Source organism: Peromyscus californicus, unplaced genomic scaffold, assembly GCF_007827085.1.
Source record: "Peromyscus californicus insignis strain IS unplaced genomic scaffold, ASM782708v3 Scaffold_14__1_contigs__length_90479793_seg_2, whole genome shotgun sequence".
Taxonomy (NCBI): Eukaryota; Metazoa; Chordata; class Mammalia; order Rodentia; family Cricetidae; genus Peromyscus; species Peromyscus californicus.
This window is the reverse complement of record NW_026294436.1, coordinates 74766518-74792933: the sequence shown is the minus strand read 5'-3', so window position 1 is coordinate 74792933 and position 26416 is coordinate 74766518. Positions and strand designations below refer to the sequence as shown.

Genomic DNA, 26416 nt, shown 5'->3' with positions numbered 1-26416 from the left:
CAACTACAAATCACATTCATTTAAGCCCTGCTGAAGCAGCCTGGATCTTAAGGGGGGGGGGGGGCGGGTGTGACACCATCTGCTGGCACAGCGGGTGGTGGCCTGGACGGCTTCGGACTGGTGTCTTTTCCCACGGAGCAATCGCGTGGGATCAGCCTGGTGGGTGCACGCGGATTCCCGCGCGCGCGCGCCCTGCGGCACAGCCCTCCCGCCCGCCCGCGGCTCCGGGGCGCGGCCAGGGCACAGCCACCGCCCCGAGCCGAGCGAGCCAGCGAGCGCCCAAGTTCCTTGAAGGCCGGCGGCGGCGGCCGCAGAGCGGCCCTCCTCCCTCCCTCCCGTGACGCGCGGGCCCCGCAGCGCGCAGCCGCAGCGCCGCCAGCATGCGCGCCGAGGCCCGCGGCGGCCTGGAGCGCTTCTGCAGCGCGGGCAAGGGCCGGGGGCTCCGCGCGCTGCGACCCTTCCACGTGGGCGACCTCCTCTTCTCCTGCCCGGCCTACGCCTGCGTGCTCACCGTGGGCGAGCGCGGCCACCACTGCGAGTGCTGCTTCGCCAGGTACGCGGCGACCGTGCGGGGACCGTGCGGGAGGGAGGGGCCACGCGGGGCCACGTGCGCCGCGCTCCGCACAGCCACGGCCTGCCCCGCAGCCCGGCCCACGCCGCCCCACGCGTGTCCGCTTTAAACTTAGGCGCCCTGCCTGCCCCAGGCCGTCCGGAGATGGGCGGCTCCCCCTTACCCTCCCTCCCCCAAGGAGTGATGACACGATCAGCCAAGGACCCTTCCGGTCACTCTTTAGGAGGGAAGGGGTGGGGCACGCCCGTTAGACTGTGCTCCTTGGATAGGGGCGAGGGGGACACGGTTGCTAGGAGAATATTTGATTGTAGTACATCATATATGACGTGTGTGTGCAGAAACTGTATCCATAGCCATATGCTAAGTAAGCCTTGAGGTAGCTTGGACGCAGAAGGGTACGTTTTCACCCTGTCTCTTCCTTTTAGAAGACACACTTTATCTTAAAGGCCCAGACGAGATCATTTTTACAGTTGGGAAACTAAAGCCCAGAGAAGAAGGATGAAGGTGTATACACAAGGCACTAATTAGGGGGCTGAAACCTGGCCTGGCTCAGGGCTACCACTTCCACCCACTTCCGTGCTCAGCTAAGTTTGCTGAGGTAGGAGGTCTGGCTTTGGAGTTCAGCCTGTTCCAGGCCCACCATGGATGCCTGAGGAAGGGACCCTGCCTTCCTTGCTTTGAAGGTCAATGTCTTCATCTTTGAAATGGAGATGCTGCTGGGTTAGATGAAGCTAACCTGAGGTTCTGCAGGTACCTCTTGAGGGCTGGTCTGAGTCCAGCACTCAACGAAGCCCTCAGCCTCCCAGACCCGTGTGCCTCATTCTACAATAAGACAACAAAAGAATGGGCAAAGGCTGAATATTAGAGTAATATCGGCCCGGACTCCCTGCCAGAACTGTCTTCCGCTTGGGGGGACCTGGAAAGGAACTAGACGCAGAACCATGCCGTGGGCAGCAGAAGGGCTGTATGTGATGTGCCTCTTTGAATTGGTGAGCCAAGAGCTAAAGGGTCATGGCACCACTTTGCGACGTTTGAGTGAAGTGAGCATTGGGTTTTCCCAAAGTTAAAAAGGCTGCTGCGACTGGTCCCTTGATCTTCTGAGCCTCGCTGTGGCTGGGAGTCTGCTGCAGTGTGGGTGTCTGCAGTACGGGAGCAGAGCGGGTCACCCTGCACAGAAGGGGCCTCCATCAGGGGTCCCGGTGCTTGCTGGAAGCCACAGAGTGCAGTGCGGTGGTGTGGGCCTTGCTGAGTGCAGAGTAGGGACTCGGGGTGCCTGCCAGGTCTCTCCTGAAATTAAATATCCGCGTTGACAGCTGAGACGTGCTTCTCTTCTGTTGGGAGTGTCCTGATTGTACACACAGGTACACAGGAGTACCCTCCAATCCGTCAGCCTCCCAAATCCTGCCATGTGTACAAATGTTTGCTCTCTCTCGACTTTAGTTTTTCTGATTGACAATTGTTAATGTCACTAGTTGTTGCTGTTTCCTCTCCCGGGCTGCCCCAAGCAGTCAGGCCATTCGACAACCTCTTCCTGTTTGGCTTACGTAAATGTCTCTCAGCAGCCAGAGTCCTTGGAAATCAACTAAAATTTTATACAAGAGCTGAGACCCATCTAGAGAAATCTTTGTACCTCATCCAGTGATGGCTATTAAGTGTGATTAGTTTTGCTAGATCATTCTAATAGATGACATAACTTGGTCTCCTATTTGTATATGACTGAGGCCTAACCTGTTGTTATTAGACACATGCAGGCCTCTGTGGAGTCTGGGGGTGTAGGTAGGTCCATGCTAACCCCCAGGTTAAAGCTACCCCCATCCTTTCTTGTGCTGGAAGTATAGTGAGAACATCATCACTTAAGAGAAATGAGCTACCTCTACTGTGTCAGAATTTAACTCACTTGGAAGGAAAAACATAATTCCTTCAGGAGTGAGGATATTGTATTAATCAAGAAATATTGATAATTTTGATCTCTACAAAATAGGATTTTTAGTGCCAAGGGAAAAAAAATTTTTTTTTCCTGAGAGTTTTAAATTAGTATCACATTTTCTCAGCTTGGTAGGTGACATTTGGGAAGATGCAGCTCTTGCCTCAGCTGCTGGGAGACAACTCCCAAAAACATAAATAACTTCCAGGTGAGAGCTGTCACACACACACACACACACACACACACACACACACACACACACACACACACACTTATGTTTGTGTACGTGTTATGGTCACTAGTTAGCTTTCTGCCAGGCTCTTCAAAGAGACACACATACCTACATGTATATGTACCTTTTTAAAAATATGTATTTCAAACTGAAAATTGGATGTTCTGACTCTTGATTTAATTGGCTACAGAGAGAAAGGCCCAGCTGTGACCAGGTGTTGACTAGAATGTACTAGAATATTCATTCTGCCTCTGGGGACAGCGGTCTCTCTCTCTCTTGATCTTTATTCTCTTGCTCCTGGGACACCATGTGACAGGGACGATGTCTGTTCTGAGCGTGTGGGAGAGCCCGAAGGCCCTCTCGGCCTTTGCAGGAGAGCTTCATGTGCTTCGTCTGGCTCACATACTTTCAGAACTGACGTGATAAAGAATGTCCTGTCGTGAGTAGTTAGACTTTTGCCCTCATGTCCCCAGCTTTATTCCTAGTTCTGACTTGGCACAATAGGCTTTAGTGGATTTAATTTTATTAAGGACCGTGAAATCTTGGAGCTGTTTTCTTCAAGTTCTCTGAAAGAGATCCTGCCTCAAACCATGGCCTTGGAAGACGGTACGGTGCTCCATGCTGCTCTGACTCCAGCTGTTCTTCAAATGGTCTAAAATCATCGTGATTCCTAAATGGGAAATTGTGCATATGCACTAATGAGGATTCACACTCATCTGTGAAGTCTCCGTTTATTAAATAAGTAGTCAGATAAGACACACTGGCAAAAGACGTGCTCCTAGAGTGACACTCCAGAGTACAGACAGTGGTGAGTGTGACAGGCCTGCAATCCCAGCTGCTTGGGAGGCTGAGGCAGAAAGACTGCAAGCTACAGAGCAAGCTCAAAGCTAGCAAAAAGAAGGCTGAGAATTCAGCTCCATGGGGACCTGCTCCGGGGTTGGGTATGCATGCAGGGCCCTGGTATGGGGTGGGTTCGGGAGTTGTGCATCTGTTTATCAGGTGAGGAATTCTTGTGTGACCGTTCCCGCTGTTTTTAGAGCTAGCAAAGCAGGGGCTTGGCTCCAGATAGAATGGAGTTGGATGCTGGCTGCGTGTCTTCCCAGGCAGCTGTCTGGGGGCAGTGGGTGCTCAGCCTCTGAGCCACTGGGTTCCTCTGCCTGTAAACTTAGCCTTCAAATGCCCACCCTGCTGAGCTAGCGAAGGTGAGAGGACAAGTCAGGTCCCCTGTACCCTGCAGGCTGAGGACGCTGTCACACTGTAGCCTGGGTTGTTGTGTGATGAGCTCGGCCACTCAAGTTTTCTGACTCCATTGACTTGTATATAAAATACCGTAATGCCAGGGACATGCTTTGAAAGGTTAGAGGGGACCCTGGGATGTGTGTGCGAACTCTACTCACTGTCCAAGGGCTAAACCAGCATTTCTCCTGAGTACCTCGGAGTGATAATGGTCTCTGGGGTGAGTTTTCACCATTTCCCGAAACAGTGTCAACACTACTACATCTACATAGGCAGGGCTCTTCCAGAGAGTACCTTACAACTCCAGAGTGCTCAGGCACCTGATTCCTTCAGCATGAGATTAAACAAATATTTAAGGGGAAGGAGAGATAACAGAATTTTCCACCTAGTGAGGCCACTGGGACTCCCATTTCCTCCCTCCACTGTGATTCTTCCCGGAATGGCTGTTACAGTCAAAGCCTGTGTGTGTGTGTGTGTGTGTGTGTGTGTGTGTGTGTGTGTGTGTGTGTGTGTGTGTGTGTGTAAGTATATATGTGTGTATGTATGAGTGTATACGATAGTGTGCGTGTATACACGTGTGTGTGCCATGCGCTCACACAAGCTCTGAAGCCGAGTCTGCCTGTTCTCTTCTTTCACTTCCCTTGATAGGTAGCAACCTAATGTATCTCTCCCCAAGCCAGAGGTTGATCTTAGGTGCCAGGTAAGCACACTACTAAGCTGTGTCTCCAGTCCTTTCCCTAATTTGTTGTGTTTTGTTTTGTCTGAGACAGGGATCTCTATGTAGCCTTGGCTGTCCTGGAACTCACAGAGATCTGCCTGCCTCTGCTGGGTTAAAGGCTAGTGCTCTGAGATGCAGCCCTAATTTTTAAAAACGTGGTTTTACTAGGTTGCCCAGGCTGGCCCCTGAACTCACTCTGTAATCTAGGTAGCCCTCAGACTTTCAATTCTGCCTCAGCCTTCTCAGTAGCTGGGATTGCAGGCCTGCGCCACCATACTCAATGCATTTCTAAAATGTTTAAAAAATCAGTTGGCTCGGCTGTCTTTGATCTGTATCTTATGCAGATGCGGATGCTTGGAATCTGATTAGGAGCCGCATGCATTCTTCTGTGTGGCCCATCACTGCATGTGACGATGGGGAATGCTTTACAGCATTATGCTGGAAGACACATGGGTCGGCTCCATCTCTGCACCTCACTTCCTGGCCGTCCAGCAGGACAGGATTTGTGAATAACCTCCTTTCCTTTTGTTTAACTCTCAGAACTTGTCTGTGTCCAGGTTGCATGAGTGAGGCTTAGCAATGGGCTTTCTTGTGAGGCTTTAAAGCCATGAGGTTTCTGGGTGGCATTCTTGTAGGACAAGTAGGTTGTCCACTTCCTGTCGAACGTTCTTTAAAATGCTCTTTAAAGAAAAGCCTACAATTCCTCTGTAAAGACCCAGGCTCAGGGCTGCAGCCTAAATCTGGCCTTCAGAAAAGCTCAGAATTGATGAGAATTGAGTCTGTTTTAGAGTTCAAAGTAGGGGGAGATGCCCAAGAAAGTGTCTACTGTATTTCGATGTTTTAGATTCCCTCTTTTGTGCTGGGGCTAATCACCTCTTTCTTCCTGTCACTATAGAAAGGAACAATAATCACCCTTTTCGACCAACTTTCTGCCTCCCCCAAGCCCCTAGGGTGGATTCTGCGTGGAGGGGGTCACAGCACCTGCTCCCACTCTCTTTCATCTGATGCACAGGCCGCTCTAATTTTTTAAAAAGCCCGTTTTCTGCTTGGCAGAGCTAGCCCCCTCTGGCTTTGGCCAGCTCTTTGAACTGGTGTGTGCCCTGATCCTCCCCTGGAACTAACCAGACCTAGAACAGGGCACCCAGCTTGTGCTCCTAGGGAAGCCTGCCTGGCTGGCCTGTCCAGCGGGCGGCGCTCTCTGGGGCTGGTGGGAGGCCACCATGCCCAGGTCTCTGTTCCCCCTCACAGACTTGCCTTGGGAAGCGTCATACAGGTGCCTTTCCCACCCACATCTGCAGCCCTCACATCTATAGATTCTGGGAAAATCTGCACTAGTTTAGGGGTGCAGTTCTCAGGCGGGGAATTGACTGAAGTGCCTGCCTTTTCAGGGCTGAACCCCCGACCTTGGCCTCATTAGCTCTCTGAGCTGTCACAGAGCTACACACCTCACTTTGTGTCACTTCTGCGGACTCCCTGCCTGCCGCCCTCAGAGGCCTCCTTTTCAATTGCAAAGGCGTTCACGGGACACAATAGAACAGAAAGAAATCCTGTCTCTTCAAGACTGCTCCGAAGGACCAGAATATGAAATTTAGCAGGAAAATAATACTAAAAAAAAAAAAGGGACTTGAAGGTTCTAGAAACATTCCAGGGCACACATGTGCTGAGGGTACATCTGTGTTTCCTCGAATCTTCAAACAGAAATTTAAAAATAGTGCACACGTCCTTGTGTCAGTGTATTAACAAAAAACCTGGTGACTCTTGTGTGCAAAGGGTGGTTGCGTTTTGCTGCTCAAGAGTGCTGGGTGAGCACTTCTGGGCCAGAGCGCATCTGAAAATTCCTAAGTGCTTATCTGGGGCAAGTTCACTGTATCCTGACACCAAATTGAGGACTGATCCTAATAACAAGGATTCTTGAGTGTTGGCTAGTAGGCTCTGATTCCCTGGGACACAAGAGTACCCCGAGGGCAGGAGTTGCTGTGGAGGGGAGGGAAGGATGCTCTCAGGAGAACACGCCAAGGCTCGCAAGCCAGTCCCAGGGTGCCTACCAGGGTGCAAGTGATTTTTATACCCTAGTACTTGACAGAAGTTGTTAAAATCTGTGGCAAAAATGGACCAGTCTGGAGCTAGAGGGATGACTCAGTGGTTAAGAGTGTTTGTGGCTTTTCCAGAGGACTCAAGTTCAGATCCCAGCACCCATGTCAGGCAGCTCACAACTGCCCGTAACTCCAGCTCCAGGGATCTGATGCCTTCTTCTGGCCTCTTTGGGTGTATACCCCCCCCCCCACACACACACCACACACTCAGACACCTCTTTGGGCATATACTCACCCCCACACACACACCACACACACTCAGACCTCTTTGGGCACCCCCCCCACACACACACACACAGCATGCACTCACACATGCACACATGATACACATGTGGATATGAAGGACCTGTTCACAGATGTGGGCACTGGCTCCTGCTCTGTTGGCAGTTCCTGTGGTGACATTCCTGTAAGACATACTTCCTGTGAGCTAGGACAGTCTTACCTGCCACTTCACAAATCTCCAGTGTACTCCTGTTGCTGTTCACAGTGATAACCTTCCGGCCTCAGAGGTCGAGGACTTTAGTTATGAGCCCCTACGTTCTGGAGAGTATAAACTATGACTCTTTTTTTTTTTTTTTTTTTTGCCTCTGGAGCACTTGTGGGGTTATACATCCCTAGAAAAGACTGGGAAGAACCCCAAGTCCCTTACGTTCCAGTAGGATGTGTTGTTATGTTGTCGACACGCAGCCCAGCCTTCATCTCAAAGGATAGAAAACACAGTGCAGTTCTTTTTAGAGGAATTTTTTAAATTTATTTATCAAGAGACAGAGAGAGTGAGGCAGAGGACAGCTTGTGGGAGTTGGGTCCTTTCCAGCCTGATAATCGCAGGAGGCCTCCCAGGAGAAGCCCCATTTACAGAGAAAGGACGAGTCCTTAAACCCCTGTGCAACCCCAGAGTCGCTGTTTCGCTCTGTCATAGTCTTAGCAGATTAAACTTCCGCTCAAGGCGTCCCCGGAGCACGTCATTTATCTCACCTAGAAAATGAGTGAAAGAAGGGAGATAGTTGTAACACGGATCTGAGAAGGTCTTATGCTAAAAACCCAGAGCCAGATATTGGGGTGTCAGAGAAGCAGAGGAAGCCACAGCCAACCTCACCTCGCCAGCTCCTCAGCCGATCCTGTTTCCATGAATCCTCGGACTGAAAGCCTGTGAGTCCTCACCTGAAGGGATCTCAGCTGAACTGCCTCAGTTCCTGTCTCCTCACACCTTATATACCTTTGTCTGCCCTGCCTGCTGTCACTGCCTGGGATTAAAGGCGTGTGTGCTTCCCAGTACTGGGATTAAAGGCATGTGCCACCACTGCCTGGCCATTTCCAGTGTGGCCTTGAACTCACAGAGATCCACATGATCTTTGCCTCCAGAGTGATAGGATTAAGGGTGTGTGCCACCACAGACACTCTGTGTCTAATCTAGTGGCTGGCTCAGTACTCTGATCCCCAGGCAAGTTTATTAGGGTTCACAGTATATCACCACAGATGGTGTCTTAGCAACCTTGGGGGATGTAACTTGAGGGCCCCCAGCATGCTGTGTGTGGTGAAAGCTAAGACAGCTGGACACTCGCTCTCCCTCAAGGCACGTGTCCCCACACTTAGGTACCCCCTGCCTTCTGCACATTTCTTTAGAAGCTCACACTCAAATTCTCAGGTGTGTCTCTGTCTTCTGAACACCTTTCTTTATTCCTCATGCTTAAGCCTGGATCTCAATAACTCTAACAAAATCTCCAATTCTACATCAGGAACTCGATAATCCTTCAGTTCTTTTCAGCCTTGAGTCCTGGTGTGGCCTGGGTTGAGGTCCCTCAAAGTCTAAGGAATTCTTGAGGCTACTGGGGGTGGCCTACCTTACACTCTGCACAGCATGCTTTCATTCCAATGGTTTGGAAAACTTACGATATTAGTTGCTGCCTTGTGCCCTAAATTTTTCCTGCCTCCCCCCAGAGGAACGGTCAGACTTTTAACAAGCCTCAGAACAAAGCTCGAGCTGAGGGGAAGGTTCATCCGGCTCTGGGAAGAAGCCCCCCGCTGCGCGTGGGTCCTGATTTACCATGCCTCCCGTATTAAAGTGATGTGGGGAACATCTTTCACTGTCACACAAAAACCTGCAGCCCGAGTGCCGTCCTGGTCCCCTGACCAGGGTTATAATAGGGCAGTGCCACATTTCCTCCATCTTTGTTCCTCACCCAGGGGACCGCAGGCCTTGCTGGTGTGAGCACCCTCGCCGGGAGGGAAGCTAACTTTGGTTCTGATTGTCTTATTTCAGCCTCTGGTGAAGGTGGGCCTCACCGCTGGGCTTTTGCCTTTTCTCTTTTTCATTTGGCAGGGGCCGCTTCGGTTAGGCGGAGCCGACTTGTGACCGTTAGTTAAAAGTAATTGTTATTGCAAACCCCCTGTACGCCACTGTCAATTCCTTTCATGGTCAAACTCGGTAAGCATTCATTTCAGCAGCAGAAAGTAGACAGTGGATGGAATCGGATCCTTTTCATGTGGACCAACAGCACCTGTGGCAACGGGCTAACTGGCCGGGCTCCTTAATTATATGCCTAACTTGTTGATCTCCATGGCTTTCGACTTTTAGAAGCAAGAGAAAACCACTGTGTGTCTCCTCCGTGGAAAAACGGTAGGAGAGTCTTCCACCACGCTCTGTTCCCATCACTCATAATCAAATACTTGCATTTTCTGTAACATTTCATTTTCCCCTTGTGGATAGTCATTTCTTAAGTTCAAAGAGCCCTTCTGTTCACAGCAAGTTATATATTTGCCCATAAAACAAAGGCTTCCAAAACATCAATCCTGTAGCTATGAGTCTGAGTGGGTGTACTAAAGATATTTCTGTAGTTGATATTACTGTAAAAAAAAAATACATAAAAGTACAAAATCGGCTAATTAAAAGGACCCTCCTAATGTCAGCATTTATTGTTCTAAGTGTTCTAAGCAGGGTATTAAAAACTTTGCACATTTAATTTTCATAGCGAAACTCCAAGGTTCCAACTATATATTAATGTGTTACAGTGGTGGAAACTAAATTCAGAAAGTATTAACTGCTTATCCGCAGCTCCCCTCCCACGGCCTGCCAGGCCCCGAGAGAAGATGAGGGAGTGAAGCTGAGTGAAGGGAGGAGAGGCTTGTTTCATCCCGCATGTGACTGGAGAATCAGAGCAGGGAAACAAGACTCAGGTTTCCTTTCTGGAAGCCTGCACCAGTTTCTAGAGTTTTCTGTTGTAGTTGAAAAACCCAGGGCCAGGCACTCTGTTCTTACCTGAACATTCATCAGCAAGATAGCTAAACACCCTGATACCCCCTGAGGGTGCTGTTTATTCATGGGAAAAGCAGTACCCACAACAGAGTTCTTAGCAGTGCAGTTCCAACAAATTCCGAACCAATGACCCCCTGAGTCGTGCTGTATGAATACAGGCCTGTTCTGCCTTCCAGAAGCACGGTAGAATCTTCTAAAGAATTTAAACACCCCAGCACTGAGGGCTGCAGATGTCACTCAGTTGAAGAACGAGCCTCGTAGGCATAAAGCTGTGGGTTCAGTCTCCGGCACTGGAAATTGGAACTGAACTTGGAATCTCAGTACTTGAGAGGTAGAGGTAGGTGAATCAAAAGTTCCCGGCCATCCTTGGTTATGTTGCAAGTTGGAGGCCAGCCTGGGCTACATGAGATCCTGTCTTTAAAAAAGGAGATGGGGGTGGTTCAGCAGGTAAAGACTTACTGCCAGACCTAACCATCCCAGTTTGATCTTTGGGACCTGCACGGTAGAAGGAGGAAACCAACTCCTGTGAGTTGTCCTTTGACCTCCACACGGGCATTGTGGCATGTGTCCCCCTCCCCTAAAAAAAAAGTGTATTTATAAAAATCACCCCAGCACAGACCAGGCACAGAATCAGTGCTTCCCCTGCAGAGAGGGTCAGGGCTGAGGACCATGAGAGGTAATGAGTGACTTGCTCATGTCACTGGCCTCCTTTATCGATAGATTTTAAGGAAATTCAGGCTTTCTGGTTTTTGTTGGTGCAGCTTCCCCCGAACATCTGGATTTTTGGGAACAGGTTACTTCACAAGTCAAGATTTAGCTCTGTGTATTCTTCAGGTCAGACTTATTTCAGTGTTTGCCTGCTCCTGTGGAGAAGAGAGCCCCTGTGAGGGCTCCTGTCACTCATCCTCAGGCACTCCCAGGCTCACCTCCTGTCTGTCTTTTTCTCCCCAGCATTCATGCGTCCCTGCTGCCATGGTGCAGGTTCTGGCTCAGTCCGTTTCAGGTTCAGGATCACCCATGACTCTCCTTTTCTTCCGTGTGTGTCCAAGTTTGTTTTTGTCAACTAGACACACCTGAGAAAAGGGAACCTCAGTCTAGGATCCGCCTCCATCAGACTGTACTGTAGGCAGGTCTGTGGGGACATTGCCTTCATTCATGGCGGCCCCAGCCCCCTGGCAGTGAGTGCCATCCCAGAGCAGGGGATGCTGGGATGTATAAGCAACATAGCTGAGTAAGGTAGGGAAAAGTGAGCGGTAGGCAGTGTTCTCCGTGGACTCTGCTTCAGTCTCTGCCTCTAGGCCACATAAACTCCCTTCTCTCACAAGTTGCTTTTGGTCAGTGTTTTGTCACAGCACCAGAGAATCTATCTAAGACAGTGTGTCTGTGCAAATGACTGTGGTGTGTGCCAGTGCATGCGGATGTATTTGCATATGGAAACTAGAAGTTGGGTGACTCTTCTCCTGTCACACCTCCCTTTTTCTTTCTCTTTTTGTTTTTGAAACAGGTGTCTTGCCATATTGGCTCTATGGCCACTGATCTCCCAGAATCCCCCTGTCTCACTCCCAAGCCTTTATCAGTGCTGTGTTACAGCTGTGCCCCACCTGCCCGGTTTCTGTATGGGTTCTAGGCATCTGAACTCAGGCTGTCACGTTTGCACAGCAGGAACCTTATGACACTTTACTGCAGACTCTTGAAGAGTTTGTGTCTGTTTCCAAGTGTGGGGACGACAACCCAGCATCTGTTTGCCGTCTCCATCCCAAGCTGTCCAGGTGATGTTTGGTTTTTTCCTTAGCGGTAGCTATCAAAGCAGCTGGCTTTTCCCACTTCCTGCTCAATCGCCGCCTTCAGAGCAGGAAGCAGGTGGTGTGCAGGAGGTGGTGATGAAAGAGACTCACCCAGAAGCAGGAAGCAGCTTTGGTGTGCAGACTCACAGTACATTGCTGGAGGACGTGATCTCGGGAGCCCCGAGGAGCAGGCCGGTGTCCCCCACTGAACAGGGAGGGCCCTTCTGTACACAGAACACACATCAATCACTGCTTCCGGTCCTCTTCAGATCACACTGACCCATGTCACGGCTGATTGAGAGCTGCCTTGGGAAAAAGCGATCCTGCAGCAGTACATCTCCAAGTGACATTTTTGGGGTGCCACTGGACCTTCTCAGATGCACTTCTTCTGTGCTCTGTCCCGTGGAAGGTTCTCCCTCCATGCAGGTCCTGGGATTGAACTCAAGTTGTTAGGGTTGGCAGCAAGTTCCTTTAACCCACTGAACCAGTTTGCCAGCTTGATTTTGGTTTCTTTTTGGGGGGGGGGGGGTCAGGCCTCATGGAGTCCAGAACTCACTATGTATCTGAGGCTGGCCTTGAACTCACTCCTGGTCTTGCTCCCACCACCCCCAAATTCTGGGATTACAGGCATGTGCCACTATGAAACAGTGCCCTTTCTTCCTTTTTCCAGATTCTGGCTGGTGGATTTGATGGCTCGCTGGTCCTAATGAAGGGCAGCCTAGGGAGTGCAGCATCATAGTGAAACCCATAGTAGAGCACCACCCTAACTCGGCATGCCTTTCTCTCTGGGATGTTCTGTGGAAGCCGAATCATTTCTCCCTCAGTAACCCCGTGGTGGCTTCTGAACTTGAAGAGCTGTGTAGTACTTACTTTAAAAAAATACTTATTTTTATTTTATGTGTATAGTGTTTGCCTGCATATATGATTGTGCACCAAATGCATGCCTGGTGCCCAGAGAGGCCAGAAGAGGGCATGGGATGCCCTAGAATTGGAGTTGCAGGTAGCTGTTAGCCACTATGTTGGTGCTGGGAACACCAGAACCTAGATCCTCTGCAAGAGCAACCGGTGCTCTTAGCTGCCGAGCGTCGCTCCAGCCCTGTAATCTTACGTTTTTGTGTGCGGTTGAGCTAAAATGCTGTAGCTTTCTACTCTTTACTTGAGGGGATGGGCTTTGCTTTGGTTTCAGGTGTTGCTCAGTGTTTTGGGAGGCATGGGATTGAGACAGGGTCTCAGGTAGCCCAGGCTGGCCTTCCTTCAGCTCCCTCTGTAGCCAAGGATAACCTTGAACTCTTGATCCTCTTCCCTCTGCCTCCCAAGTGCTATGAGTAGAAACACAAGCCGCCATGACCCAGCATGGAATCTTGAGTGTCCCTTCCTTGGCCTAACTGCCTCTGCTGCAGCCCCCAGCGTCCCTGCCCAGGCCACACCACTGGCCAAGTGCTGACACGTCACTTCACAGTTGCCTTGGAGTACTCTGACCTTTTCTGCCTCTGCAAGCAGGCAAGCAGCCAGCTCTAAGCCTGTCCCGCTTCTCTGTCACCAAATGTAGAGTCAGAGTCTGGGGCCTTCGGAGGGGCCCATGGGTGGTTCAAGCCGGAGAATTCACTCCACTAAATGAGTGGGTTCCTTTCTGAACCACTGAAGCTGGTAAAGTTGGTGTGTTTCTGTATGTCTCAGCATCAAGACATAGCTTCCTCCTGCGTGTCGTCCAGCCGTCCCCGGAGTCAGGCACTAACTACCTCGCAAGCTGTAGTAGCCAGCTTAGTTCTCTGGTGACATTCCTGGGTCCCTCTCTCCATCAGGGAGGAGTTTGGTGCCTGGACTGGTGAGACGCGCGGCAGATGGCGCAGTGCTAAGATGCTCAATCTCTGAAGAATTGTAAGCCTCTCTGCGGGTGCCAGCTCTTCTGGGCTGCAGACACTGCAGCAGTGGACACCCCCCCAGCAGGAGGATGACAGACACTGCAGCAGTGGACACCCAGCAGAGAGATGACAGACACTGCAGCAGTGGACACCCCCCCAGCAGGAGGATGACAGACACTGCAGCAGTGGACACCCCCCCAGCAGAGGGATGACAGACACTGCAGCAGTGGCCGCCCACCCCCCAGCTGCAGAGGGATGACAGACACTGCAGCAGTGGCCGCCCACCCCTCAGCTGCAGAGGGATGACAGACACTGCAGCAGTGGCCGCCCACCCCCCAGCTGCAGTGCCCTTGGCATCAGCCTGTCCCAGCTGACAGTCTGGCAGCTGTTTTTACACATTTTCCTCTGACTTACTTGATAGAGTCATTCCTTACTTTACAAGTAATTAAGATTTAGAATAAAAGCATTTATTTTTTATTAGTGTGTATGGGTGTGGCTGTGTGAGTTGATGTGTATCACATGTATGCAGGTTCCCAGGGAGGCAGAAAGAGGACACCGTATTCCTTGGCATTGGCGTTACAGGCGGTTGTGAGCTGTCTCAAGTATGAGTTTGGGGAACCAAACCTGGGTCCTCTGCTAAAGCAGTAAATAGTCTTGTCCACCGAGCCTTCTCTCCAGCCCCCAAAGTTAAGATTTTTATAGTATGTGGTTTAATTCAGTAGCTTCACCATTTTTGAAAGACCTTTGGACACAGTAGCTCCTAGAAATCAGCAGGCAGCACTTCCCTGTCCTTTGAGAGAAGCAGGAAAATGGACACAGTAGTGAACAAGCCACATGGACAGAATGTTGAAGAGACAGCAGGGCGGTGAACGTTACCTGTACAAAGTGATTGTGCGTACCAGCCAGCCGCAGGCCCCGACACCACATTCAACAGCAGGTCCCAGGTGGCTGTGTGCATTGCTTTTTACATGTAGCTTTGGCATCATCTGTGTCCTGCTCCTGTGCTTCCTGTACTCTAAGCATAGCATTGTTTCTCACCTGCTGCTACCAGCCCACAGCTGTGTCGCGACACCCCTTCATGGACTGTAATAGCCCCACAGCTGTATGCCGACACCCCTTCATGGGCTGTAATAGCCCCACAGCTGTGTCCCAACACCCCTTCATGGGCTGTAATAGCCCTCCAGCTGTATGCCGACACCCCTTCATGGACTGTAACTACCAGCCCACAGCTGTGTCCCGACACCCCTTCATGGGCTGTAGCAATGCGAGTTCATTGATTTCTGAAGATTCTTAGGAAGCACCAGAACTCTAGGACATACAAGAGTCTGATACACTGACTGCAGTAGTACAGGTGATGTTGGGGTTAGGGTCTGGGCTGTGGTTGCTGAGCCAGAGTGTCTGCCCTTGTGTCTTTGGCCGCCTTGGTGAGTGTCGGTGACTGTTCCTCAAGGGCCAAATGTGGTGTAAACCTTCTTGGGAAAGACACGCTTGTGGGGAGGCAGGTGAGGTGAACCTTGGCTCTGGGTCTCTGCCTCCTCTCACTGCTGCAACGGCCTTTTCTGTTTTGAAGGAAAGAAGGGCTGTCAAAATGTGGACGGTGCAAGCAGGCGTTTTACTGCGATGCGGAGTGTCAGGTAGGTGTGGGAGCAGCTGGTGGCTTGGGCTTCTCTTTCTCCTGGGGAGGTTGGGACTTGGGTGTCATCTGCGTGTTGGTGTCCTGCTCCACAGCTCCCCACTCCGTCCGGAGTGTGTGCATGCACCTCCCAGAAGTAGCCAGCCCCTGGGTCAGGCGGAAGTGGGAGGCAGAAGAGGTGGGAAAGACACACACAGGAAGGGGGCTAGGTTAGCAGGGACCACACCGAGGGTGGCGGTCCACACCAAGGACACCCTCAGCCAACACTGGGAACTGCAGAGACTGGGAAGTAGAAACCTGCCTTCAGGGCATGTGCATTGGTTGCCCAGGGTCTCTGGTTTTAGAATTCCTACAGCAGCAGGGCTCCTCACTCTTGGGCTGTTCAAACCCAGCCTCATAGCAGCTGGACTCAGCCCCTAGCCCGGCAGAGCAGAAGGTTGTGGCTGTGAACTGGAACAGAGCCTGTGCCCTGTAAGCAGCCTGAGTTGGGGACTCAGAGGTGGGAGTGATGGAAAAGTCTCCGTTGGCTCCTGCAGTACAGGACTGGAGAGATAAAGAAGGAGGCTGTTGTGAGACCTCTCAGGGTATCCTGAGGGACTGAGGAGGGTGTCCCCTAACTTCCAATAAACACCCGCTGCGCAAAAGATGCTTTTCCTTCACAGAGAAGCATTTCACGGTCAGTGCAGAGGGACGTGTGGTCTCACATCCCAACCTTGTCTAGTCACTCAGGCGTGGGATACACTAGGCAGTGTGTCTTTTTAAAGAATGTGTGTTTGTGTGTGATACATATGCATGTTTGTTCTGACGTGTAGGCACGCACGTGTGTAGGTGCACATACGGATGCGTGTGTGTGGAGGGGTCTTTCTTGATTGCTCTCTGTTTATTGAACCTGAAACTCCCGGGTTCAGCTAGTCCAGCTAGCCTCTACCTCTCTCTACCTCTCAAGTGCTGAAATTACAGACTGGCAACCAGGCTGCCCCTGCTTTAAACAGGGTCTGGGGATCTGAACTCCCATTCTCACTCTCGTGAAGCGAGGGTTTTCTCCACAGAGCCATCTCCTCAGCCCTGCAGTAGGAATTCCCACCTCCTCCTGTTTGACCTGCCCACCCCCCCAGCCATACAGCCCTCTTTTCTTTTCTACAGGGGCTTCTTACCACGCCCCCCACCCCCACCCCCACCCCGCAGCAAACACTCATGCTCTTGAGGGGATGAGTGGCTCTCCCTGTCCCGAAGCACACCTGCTTCCTCAGAGAACACTCAGCAGTGGGAGTCGCTGCTAAGCCCTGAGACAGCGGAGTGCCAGGGACGACAGCCCCTTGCCAGGGAAGAGCAGACACTGCCCTTCTGGCATGGGAAGCTGACGCTGCCTTGGCTCGGGAGGCCATGCGCCTGTGTCTCCCTCAGCAGGCTTCCTGAGGTGGCCAGGCTGAGCGAACATAGAAGTGAGCTTTGGTCCAGCTTTCAGGGCCCAGCATTATCTTTAGATGCTCTGACCTCTTGTGAGCAGGGTGCTCTGTGCTTAGATTGCCATGGCATTTGGGAGATACTCAAGGGACTGTCTCTATGTGAGCCAGACACCTCTAGAAAAATTAACTCGTTCATCTCCTGGTTCCTCTGGAAGCAAGCGTAGGCAGTGGTGTTCAGGCCAGACGAAAGAGCAGGAAGTATAAGGCATGGTCAAGTGGCAGGTCCGGAGTTCCCACTTACAAGCTCTTGGAGCCTGGCGGGTCACAGGACATCTCTGATGTGATCCTTTCTTCAAGTTCAAGTGAAGACACAGTGCCCACAGTGAAGAGCAGGAAGGAGAGGCCTGTGTAAGTGGTGATGCCCTGGGCAAGCGTGTGGAATTGTTACAGATAGTATTAGACTCCACGGCAAAGCAGATTTTCTGTGATTCAGATGGGATGGGAGCTTAGCTGTGTGTAGAGGATAAAGCCAAGAGGCTTCTCTTTCTAGCGTAGGAAGATGGCTGGCTTCTGAGATTGCCAGCGCTCTGGTGGTAAGGAGTGGGTGAATGGTGGTTAGTGTAAGGGGAGTCACTCTCTGAGACACTGAGAACAGTTCAGCAGTAGAGAACCTCAAAATGTGTGACGTACTGCTTTGCCTCCACGCCCCCTGAGCACACTGACAAAAATGTATTTCTGTAGGTCTCAGAAGGTGGCAATATTTCAATGAATCATCCCGGTCTGTGTTGGGATTTTGAGGTGTCCATGTGGTTCCTGATGCTCTGGTCTTCTGGGTTTGCAGACTCCAAAAGCTCCTGTGGGGCGCAGTCACATTAACTAATGTCTAGACCAGAGTGATAGCTCTCCGTGAAGCACTCTGGGTTTGCACTATCAGCCCCTGAAGGCCAGCTGGAAGGCGGCTCTGTCATCGTGAGATGGTGGGGAGGAGCCCTGATGCAGAGGAAAGAGCCCTGAGACTGAACTGTTCAGAGGTGCTAAGCTGTGTTAGACCGGGATGGAGCCTCCTGGTCCCTCTGTCTGAGGACAGGGTGCCTGGGGACAGCCTCTGCAGCTGTGAGTTTCTGTGTTTCAACCGAGTGTCACGTGACCAAGTAACCTTGTAGGTGGCACCTGTGGTGTGGCTTCTGGAGCCTCGTATTTCTAAAGGTAGCAGGCTGGATTTAACCTTTCTTTTTCTTTTCTTTTTTTTTCTTTCTTTCTTTGTCTATCTCTTGAAGAAAGAGGCTCATGGCCACAGAGGGTTTTTAACCTTTAGTAATGAAGAACTAAGTGATCATGGGGCTGTGTACTGTAACAGAATGGCCACAAGGAGTTGGGAGAAATAAATGCCTTGAAATAGAGCAGTGCTAGGGCTGAAGTTCAGGGTGTGTCTGATCCAGTGCTGTTAGGACCCTGCCGTTGTTGGGGAGGCCATGAATTTGGCCAGAGTCCTGGGTCCAATCTGGTGAAGCTAGCTCACTGTGGTCTCTTAACCCAGTCCTGACACACAGCTGCAGTGACCCACTCTGCTCTCTGACTGTCCACAATCAAGCTGGATGTCACTCACCTGTTCTCTTAGCACTTGGGAGGGGAGGCAAGAGTTCAAGGTCAGCCTTGGCTTTATAGGAGTTATACATTAACCTGGACTACATGAGAGACTCCGGTTTTTAAAACACACAAAAAACGGGGAAAAAGCCGGGCGGTGGTGGCGCACGCCTTTAATCCCAGCACTCGGGAGGCAGAGCCAGGCGGATCTCTGTGAGTTCGAGGCCAGCCTGGGCTACCAAGTGAGTTCCAGGAAAGGCGCAAAGCTACACAGAGAAACCCTGTCTCGAAAAACCAAAAAAAAAAAAAAAAAAACGGGGAAAACAAACAGAATGCTCAGCCATCTGATACTTCTACCAGATCCTCTTTCTCTTTTCCTTTTCAAAAATTTTTAATTGTAACAAATGTGTATGGGTGTTTTGCCTGCAAGTGTGTCTGTGTTCCATGTTAGTACCTGGTATCCGGGAAGGCCAGAAGGGGGTGTCAGATCCTCTGGAACTGGAGTTACACACAGTTGTGAGCCTCTATGTGGGTGCTAGAAATTGCATCTGGGGCCTCTGGAAGAGCAGATAACCACTGAGCCATCTCTCCAGGCCCTAATTTTTTCAATTAAAAATGAACCATGTCATTGGAGTACATGTCTGTCATTCTTCTCTTAGTCCGTATCTCTCACATCACCCTCCAGAAGGAATCCCAGATGAACCAAAGTCAGCTCTAAATGGATCATTGTTGTCACGGCAGATCTAGCTGCATGCGGCTTAACTTCTGCATTTCCTGGTGTCCTGGACTGATTTTACCTCCTGTTCTAACATTGGTCATAAACTACTTGAAGTCAGCAGCAAGGCTGGCTTAATTACTAGCACTAATTAAGAGTGGACACGGGCCAGGCTCCTTGCTTCTTGTGTGCAGGCCCCCGGACAGCCATGAAGTACCCGGTCTGTGTGAGTGAATGCAACTGTCCAGTTTGAGGGCCTCCATGCACCGCAGGCTTTGGGCCTTGGTCCAATTATCACTGTTGGAAGGTGTGAAATCACAGACTCGGTGCTCCAGACCTGCTAAGTAACGGGAGGATCATGTTATTTACAGCCTAGCGGACAGGTGCACAGGGATTAAGAGGCCTGCATGGCCTCCCAGAGCTGGTGCAGAGCAGAGTCCAGATGGGGGTCTCTGAGATTCCCAGACTGGTGGCCATCCTGCTCCAGGCCCTCTGCTTTCCTCCACAGGGCTCCACTCAGTGAGCTTCTCTTCCCTTGGAAGACAGACCCATCATTAAAGTCAGGGTGATATATTATTTACATGAACATAAATTTTAGATTAATTATTTGAATGAATATGCTATATTGATACAATTGATTAATTTTTGATAAACGTTAATGTTTCACTTATTTCTCCAGGAAGTTTTTGCCTGGGAGATACCCAGCTCTACTCACAGTTGAGGAAACCAAGTGTAGAGACCCTGAGGTTTTTAAGACAGGGTTTCTCTGTGTAGCCTTGGCTGGTATGGAACTTGTTCTGTAGACCAGGCTGGCCTCGAAGTCAGAGATCACCTGCCTCTGCCTCCCCAGTGCTGGGATTAAAGGAGTGTGCCACCAGGCCTGGCTTGAGATCCTGTTTTAAGCCAGGCTTTCTTTCATGTTCCTGGAGCCCCAGTGGGCACTTGTCCCTCTGTCCTTCCTGCTGGTGCTACTCTCCCTTAGTTGTCACAGGCCTCCTCGTCCCTTCCTCTGTACCTTGTGGCTGCTCTGTCTGGGGAGGAGTCTGCTGGACCCGTTCCCTCCTCCACCTCATCCTTGGGCTCTGTGGTTTAGACTCCAGCTAAAAACAGCTCCTGTGCTCCCGAGGGCATATCTTATCTTTATTTCCGCTCCCTGCTCTCAGTTATATCGGGCATGGTGTTATTTAACTCCACAGAGCATCTTGGCCCAGAACTCAAGCCCCAAGGATAAGTACCACTGTGTCCTTCCGCCACCTTGCCCCTCTCCACGGACGGTGTTCCCACCCCTCCACTGATGACTGCGGTCTTCACCCCTCTACCAGGGGCAGAAAGGCTTCAAGGTGATATAGGAGGGAATATAGTTGCTCTAATAAAGGAATCCGAGGGACCTGTGTCACCAGGTCCCCAGTGGATGTCATTGCTGGTGTCTGGGTGCGTGGCAGACCCTCAGTCGTACAAAATGGCCTAGAGAGGGTTGTCAGTGATTTGTCCTGACTTGAGACCAGAGGTCGAAATGCAGCAGCGTATAGACAGATCCCTCGCCCAGGGCCCTGCCCTTGGTCAGTCTCAGCCCACACAGACTTCCAGAGAGGAGCGGCTGAGGAAGGAAACAGGAAGCAGTCAGGTATGGAGGCTCACACTTGGAATCCCAGCACTCAGGAGGCTGAGGCAGGAGGATAACTATGAAGATTAGTCTGGAACTGCATGGTGAGTTCCAGGCAGCCTGAGCATGTGACCCTTAAAAACATCCCCCAAACAATAATAAGAAACACCTTGACCAAGCTAGAGTCAAGGTTAGAGGATTGTATCAATCTTTAAAATATATTGTTGACTATAGTTTGTGAGCATTCTCGAGTTTTCCAAAAGACAGTGTGTCCCACTTGACCTCGACTGGGGGTCTTACTGCAGTTCTCTTCATACTTTGTTTGTGTGGCCATCCGTGTGTGACTGTGTGTGTATGTTTCTGTGTGTGCCTGTCCATCTGTGTGTGACTGTGTGTCAGTGTCTGTATTTGTGTGTGTGTGTCTGTATATTTGTGTGTATGTTTGTCTGTCTGTCTGCCTTTCTCTCTGTGTGTGGATGCTGACAGTTTCATTTTACAAAACTCACCCAGAAAGAAGATTGGCCTCTGCACAAGCTGGAGTGCTCATCCATGGTTGTTTTTGGGGAGAATTGGAATCCTTCAGAGACGGTGCGGCTCACAGCAAGGATTCTGGCCAAACAGGTGAGGAAATGTGATGATGTTCAGCTGCATTAGTTTTCGTTAAAGGTCAGAGGGATGAGTGACTGAGCTAGGCTGAGCATGTGGTTAAATATTCCTGGACTTCAGCTCCAGTCACACCCACGTGTAATGGGAGGGCACTCAGGCATAATCCTGGCTGCTTCTCCTGGGCAGTTAGGACATTGCTTACCCTGGAACAGGAACATAGCCGTACCAGTTCACTTCAGAGTTTCTTGGGGATTTATTTACATAGGAAAGCATAGCCGTGACTTTATAGCATGGAAGACCAACCTGGCCTCCTAGAGCTTCTGTGAGCCGGGTGGGTTAGGGGACCTTTGTGCTGTGTGGAGCCATCCTGTCCCCTTTGTGTGTCAATTTGTGGTCAGTCCTACCCAAGCACTTGAGAGTTGCATGCCTTGTCTGTCAAGGCCTTTGTTTTGAAGTCGGTGGGAAGACATAAGGGCTTGTCTTTGTGATCCACTGGAGGCAGCATGCCTGTGGAGGGTAGAGGTCTCGCTGTCCATGTCAGTGTGGGCCTCTGAGCTGCAGATTTGATTAAAGCTTGAACTTCATTCATCTCTGTTTCCCATTCCTACCAGCACCCACCTCCTCTTCCAGTTTGTCTGCTGGTGCTTCAATCTAAGATGAATATGATTGTAATGGTTAGCATGTGCCTGTCCCCAGATCAAATTTAGGATCCTGGGTGTGTAAACAGAAGAAGAACATTCTAGAACTCTGAGCTCATCTTCCCACTGCGTTCAGCTGGGGTCAGGTGACTCAAGTGACTCTCTGTCCCTGAGTAAGTGGAGCAGGGGTGGCCTGCAGAGGAAGACACAGAGATGAGGGTAGTTTTCCCTGGGGAAGGCCACCTGCCCCTTCCTAAATGACAGTTCTCTATGAAGTAAAGGTCTGTGGCAGAAAGAGGAATGATGTGGATGGCGGAGGTCTGGGGGTGATCAGTCCCTGATTGCATCAAGCTCTGCCCACTGGGAGACCACTCTCTCCCTTCCTCCGCTCGCTCTCCCAGGATCTCAGTTGGTGCTGTCCTAAGGACCCAGAGGGAGCTTGTATGCTTTCCTGAGTGAGGTGTCCCCCTCCCCCGACAGGATGACTTCTCACAGAAGTCTGCTGTGTGAGTGCTGGGATGAGTTTAGAGGTTCCCTTTAGTTTTCGTTATGATTACCACTAATCGACTATTAAATGAAAAGTTACCTGGCCATCTTTTCATCTCCGTAGGAATAGGTGATTAAAAAAAAAAAAACAGACCATTTGTATTCTAGGAGCTTGCAAAAGATTAGGGGAGACAGGCGACCAGCCACCCAGGGGAAGCTTAACATGTTAACTAGGGAGGTGAGAGCGCCCCGCCAGACCAACCACCTGTATCCCCAAATTGAATGGCCAGATTACAAAGCCCAGGCCTCAGGCCAGCTCCCGAGCTCTGCCTTTGAACTCTTGTCAACACCAAGTTTATTCATGGCCTCAAAGCCTCGTGGGTTCACTATTGTTAGCTCCTCTTAGGACGTCTAGAACAAAGGCAGCGTGCGTTTCAAGTGCGGCTAGGCTTGCAGATACAACCCAGAGTGCTCCTTTTGAAATGTGGAATTTGAGATCATTTTAGCCTATGCTTAAAGAAAGTGGAAAATGGACGGGGGTTTTCATTTTGTTCTTTTTTAGAAGGAGAAGTAATAAATAGGATGGTTTGTCTGTAGACATGGTCCTTTTAAGTCGGGTCCCTAAAAAGTTGTTTTCTGGCCCTGTTCTTTTCTGTAATGAGCATTTCCGAGCCTACTGTGTGTGCAGTGTGTTAGGGAGAGTGTGGGCCTTTTCAAAGCTTTTAAAACAAGCCCTTTGGATCTGGAGGTTGGGCGGGCAGACTCAGAGCCAAGTGTGGACTCCTTGGGTAGTGTTCTTCCTTGAACATGGTTGTCTTGTCTTCACTTGGACAGAACAAGGGAAGTGCTGGGTTTGAACCCAGGCGTTAACGTTTCTCTCTGATTCTGTCTCCAATTACTAGAAAATCCACCCGGAGAGGACGCCTTCAGAGAAACTGTTGGCTGTGAAGGAGTTTGAGTCCCGTAAGTATGTCTCTAGTGGATGCTCTTTTACTATGCATCAGACAAATGGAAGGCAGAGATAACTCATTCTCTGAGTAAGGATGGCGATTTCTAGAACTGTTAGTTGTATTTCGACTCGTGTGCTATTTTGAGATATGTTCCTAACGTTGTTTCTCCCCTGGGTTTATAAGTTTATTAGGAAATGTTAAGGGAGGTAGGAGCTCATGCAGTGGTCCTCTCTGCTCCAGGGATGCTGGGTGTTTTTGGGTAGTAGCTGCTCTGCAGTCTAGAAAAACTGATGTCTGTGTGTGCACGCATGTGCTGTGCATGCATGCAGGCTGTGCACGCATGCAGGTGCTCATGCACACATGTACCGGTTTGTGTGGAAGCCAGAGGACAGCCTTGGACACACTGTTTACCAACTGAACTGTTTCCTCAGCCCCCAGGTGATGGCCTTACCAAAGGGCATTAAGTCAGGGCTGTCAGCTGCATGATGGCGACCCAGATCCCAGGGTCCAGAAGGGACACTGAAATTGGGTGTCACTCACAGCTGCTTCTTTCTAGCCTCACTTCTCACGGCCAGAGGGAAGTTTGTGTCTGCGTGACCTTTGATTGATGGAGGAAGAGACGGTTTTTCATTTAGAACGTGTCATGGGGAAAGTATTCTCCAGGCTCGGTGGTGCCCGCCATGATGTTTCTAACAGGAAAGACCCAGGGTTTCTGTGGTGACGGATTGTTTCTCACAGATCTGGACAAGCTAGACAATGAGAAGAAGGATCTGATCCAGAGTGACATTGCCGCCCTCCATCAGTTCTACTCCAGACACCTGGAGTTCCCCGACCACAGCAGCCTTGTGGTGCTCTTCGCCCAGGTAAGGATGCCAGCGCCCGGGAAGACCGCCTTTCCCTTCCCTTCCCTTCTCATGCCCTCCCTACGGCCCCAACTCATGAAGACACATGGAGATGGTGACGGTATCTACCTGACCAGGTCCTGGACCCTGGGGAGGTGAAACAGGTGCATCCCTGGGGCTCACTGGCCCAGCCAGCCTAGCTCACTTGTTGAGTTCCAGGCCAACGAGAGACCTTTCTTTACTCAAGAAGCAAGGTGGACTGGGATAGAGAGATAGCTTGGAGGTTAGGAGCATTTGTTGCTCTTCCCAAGGACTTGGGTTTGGTTCCTGGCACCCACATGGTGGCTCAACCATCTGTAACTCCAGTTCTGAGAGATCCTATGACCTCTTCTGACCTCCGTGGGTACTGGGCATGCCCTGTACATACATACAGGCAAAGCATTAATACACATAAAATACAAAACAACAAAATTAAACAAGGTGGACATTGCCTGAGAAACAACACCCAAGGTTGTCCTCTGGCCTTCATACCTACACACACACACACACACACACACACACACACAATGAATGAAAAAGGTAAGAGTGCAATAAACATTATTATAGATGGGAGGGGGAAGTGAGTCTTCAACCCCAGTGAGAAACACTGTTACTAGTTGGGTGAATTATCTATGGACCTAATGTTTATGTAGATATATTTCAACCATGTGATTATCATAATAGGAAGTTCCTCCTTGTAAAAGGAATCCTGGGTTCCAGTTAGGAATGTTCAGGTGGAAGCCAATGGTCTTGCTCATTTCCACACTCTGGGTTTGCACACTCCCCTGCATCTGGGTCACTTTTCTCACAGCTGTGGGGAGACACCCAGCAAGAGCAGCTTACAGAAGGAGTAGTTTATTTGGGCGCATGATTTGAGGATGCAGCCCACAGTGGGAAGGCAGGTGGCTGGGGCTAGACAGAGCATCAATGCTGCACGCTTTTCTTTCAGTCCCGGACCCCAGCCCATGTCATGTCGCCACCCATGTTCAGATTAGGTCTTGCCACTCCAGTGAACCTAATCAAGGCACTCCCCAGACATGCCCAGAGGTTTGTTTCTGGAGCAAACCTAAATCCTGACAGGTTCGCAGTCGGTATTAATCATCACAACACCCGAAGAGGTTGGATGTGGGTGTAGGACAGAGAGTTTTGGGAAACTGTGTATGCAGGAGGTTTTTCTCGCTGAGACGTGGTTATATGAGAAAGTAGAACAGCCAAGTGAAGTTTGTCACAGGTGATGGCAAAGAAAACCTTTAACAGAGTGATGCACGCTGGTAGACCTTCCGTGTGCTGATGTGCTTGGATCAGATGAGACCACATGTCCACATCAAAAGTCAAGTGTACGTGTGGGGAAATGGAATCAAGTGTGTGTGTGCCTGAGAGAACACACGCACACAGGTATGTGCATACCAATATATAACAAGGTAATTTATTCTTACAGCCTTTATATTGATTACATCTTAGTATCCATTCCCAACCTCATGTGACATGTGCATGTTTCATTCCTATTTTTCGTTTAATAGGATGTCATGTAGCCCAGGCTAGTCTCAAACTCACTGTGTAGGAATTCTGATTCTCCTGCCTCCACTTCCCAAGTGCAGGAGTTACAGGCTTGCACCACCACACCCAGGGTTACCTGTATTCTGGGCAGACACTCTACCTGAGCCACATCCAAAGCCCCACACACCACATATTCCATGTGTGTGTTAGGGGGAATTCAGTACCCCTGAAGAAAATGCTAAAGCACCCACCTTGCCCCCGGGCCTTGCCTAGGCCCCCAACTGTGTGTATGCTGTTCTACCCTTTCCTCCAGCTCCAGAGGCTCTTGTCAGGTACCTCACAGCAGCAGCTGGCAGCTGAGGGTGACTGCACTCCTCTGAGCTGTTTTAATCACTGCAAACCTGTGCATGGCTGAGAAGTGTATTTTTGGTGTGCAGCCTACATCTAGTTTAAATGCTAATTATGAGAATAGCTTTCGCGAGGCACTTACGCCTGATTTGACTCGGAAAAAAAGCACCATAGTCCATGCATCTTTCTTAATGTGCAAGTTCACTTTTCTTCTCTAGGGATATCTCAGAAGGGAAGGAAGGCTGGCAGGAAAATTGCTATGCAGTTTGGCTCAACACCATCACGGCCTCTCCAAAAGGAGGGGTGATGGCCCTTGGGTTCACAGGAGATGCATGCACACTCCCACAGTATAAGGGGGATGGAAAGGGGTGGAAAGCCAGGCATCAGAGGCTGATC

The 26416-nt window shown here is 50.4% G+C and overlaps 1 protein-coding gene across 1 annotated transcript in view; it reads left to right on the top strand.

Moving 5' to 3' along the window:
- Positions 1-351: 351 nt before the first annotated feature.
- The window catches only part of Smyd2 (SET and MYND domain containing 2), a 41095-nt gene continuing 15030 nt past the window's right edge, over positions 352-26416 (top strand). The window contains exons 1-5 of the mRNA XM_052737988.1: positions 352-553; positions 15244-15307; positions 21125-21235; positions 23247-23307; positions 24033-24157. Of these exons, the coding sequence (XP_052593948.1) occupies positions 381-553; positions 15244-15307; positions 21125-21235; positions 23247-23307; positions 24033-24157 (534 nt within the window). The 5' untranslated portion in view covers positions 352-380. The remainder of the gene's footprint in view (positions 554-15243; positions 15308-21124; positions 21236-23246; positions 23308-24032; positions 24158-26416) is intronic.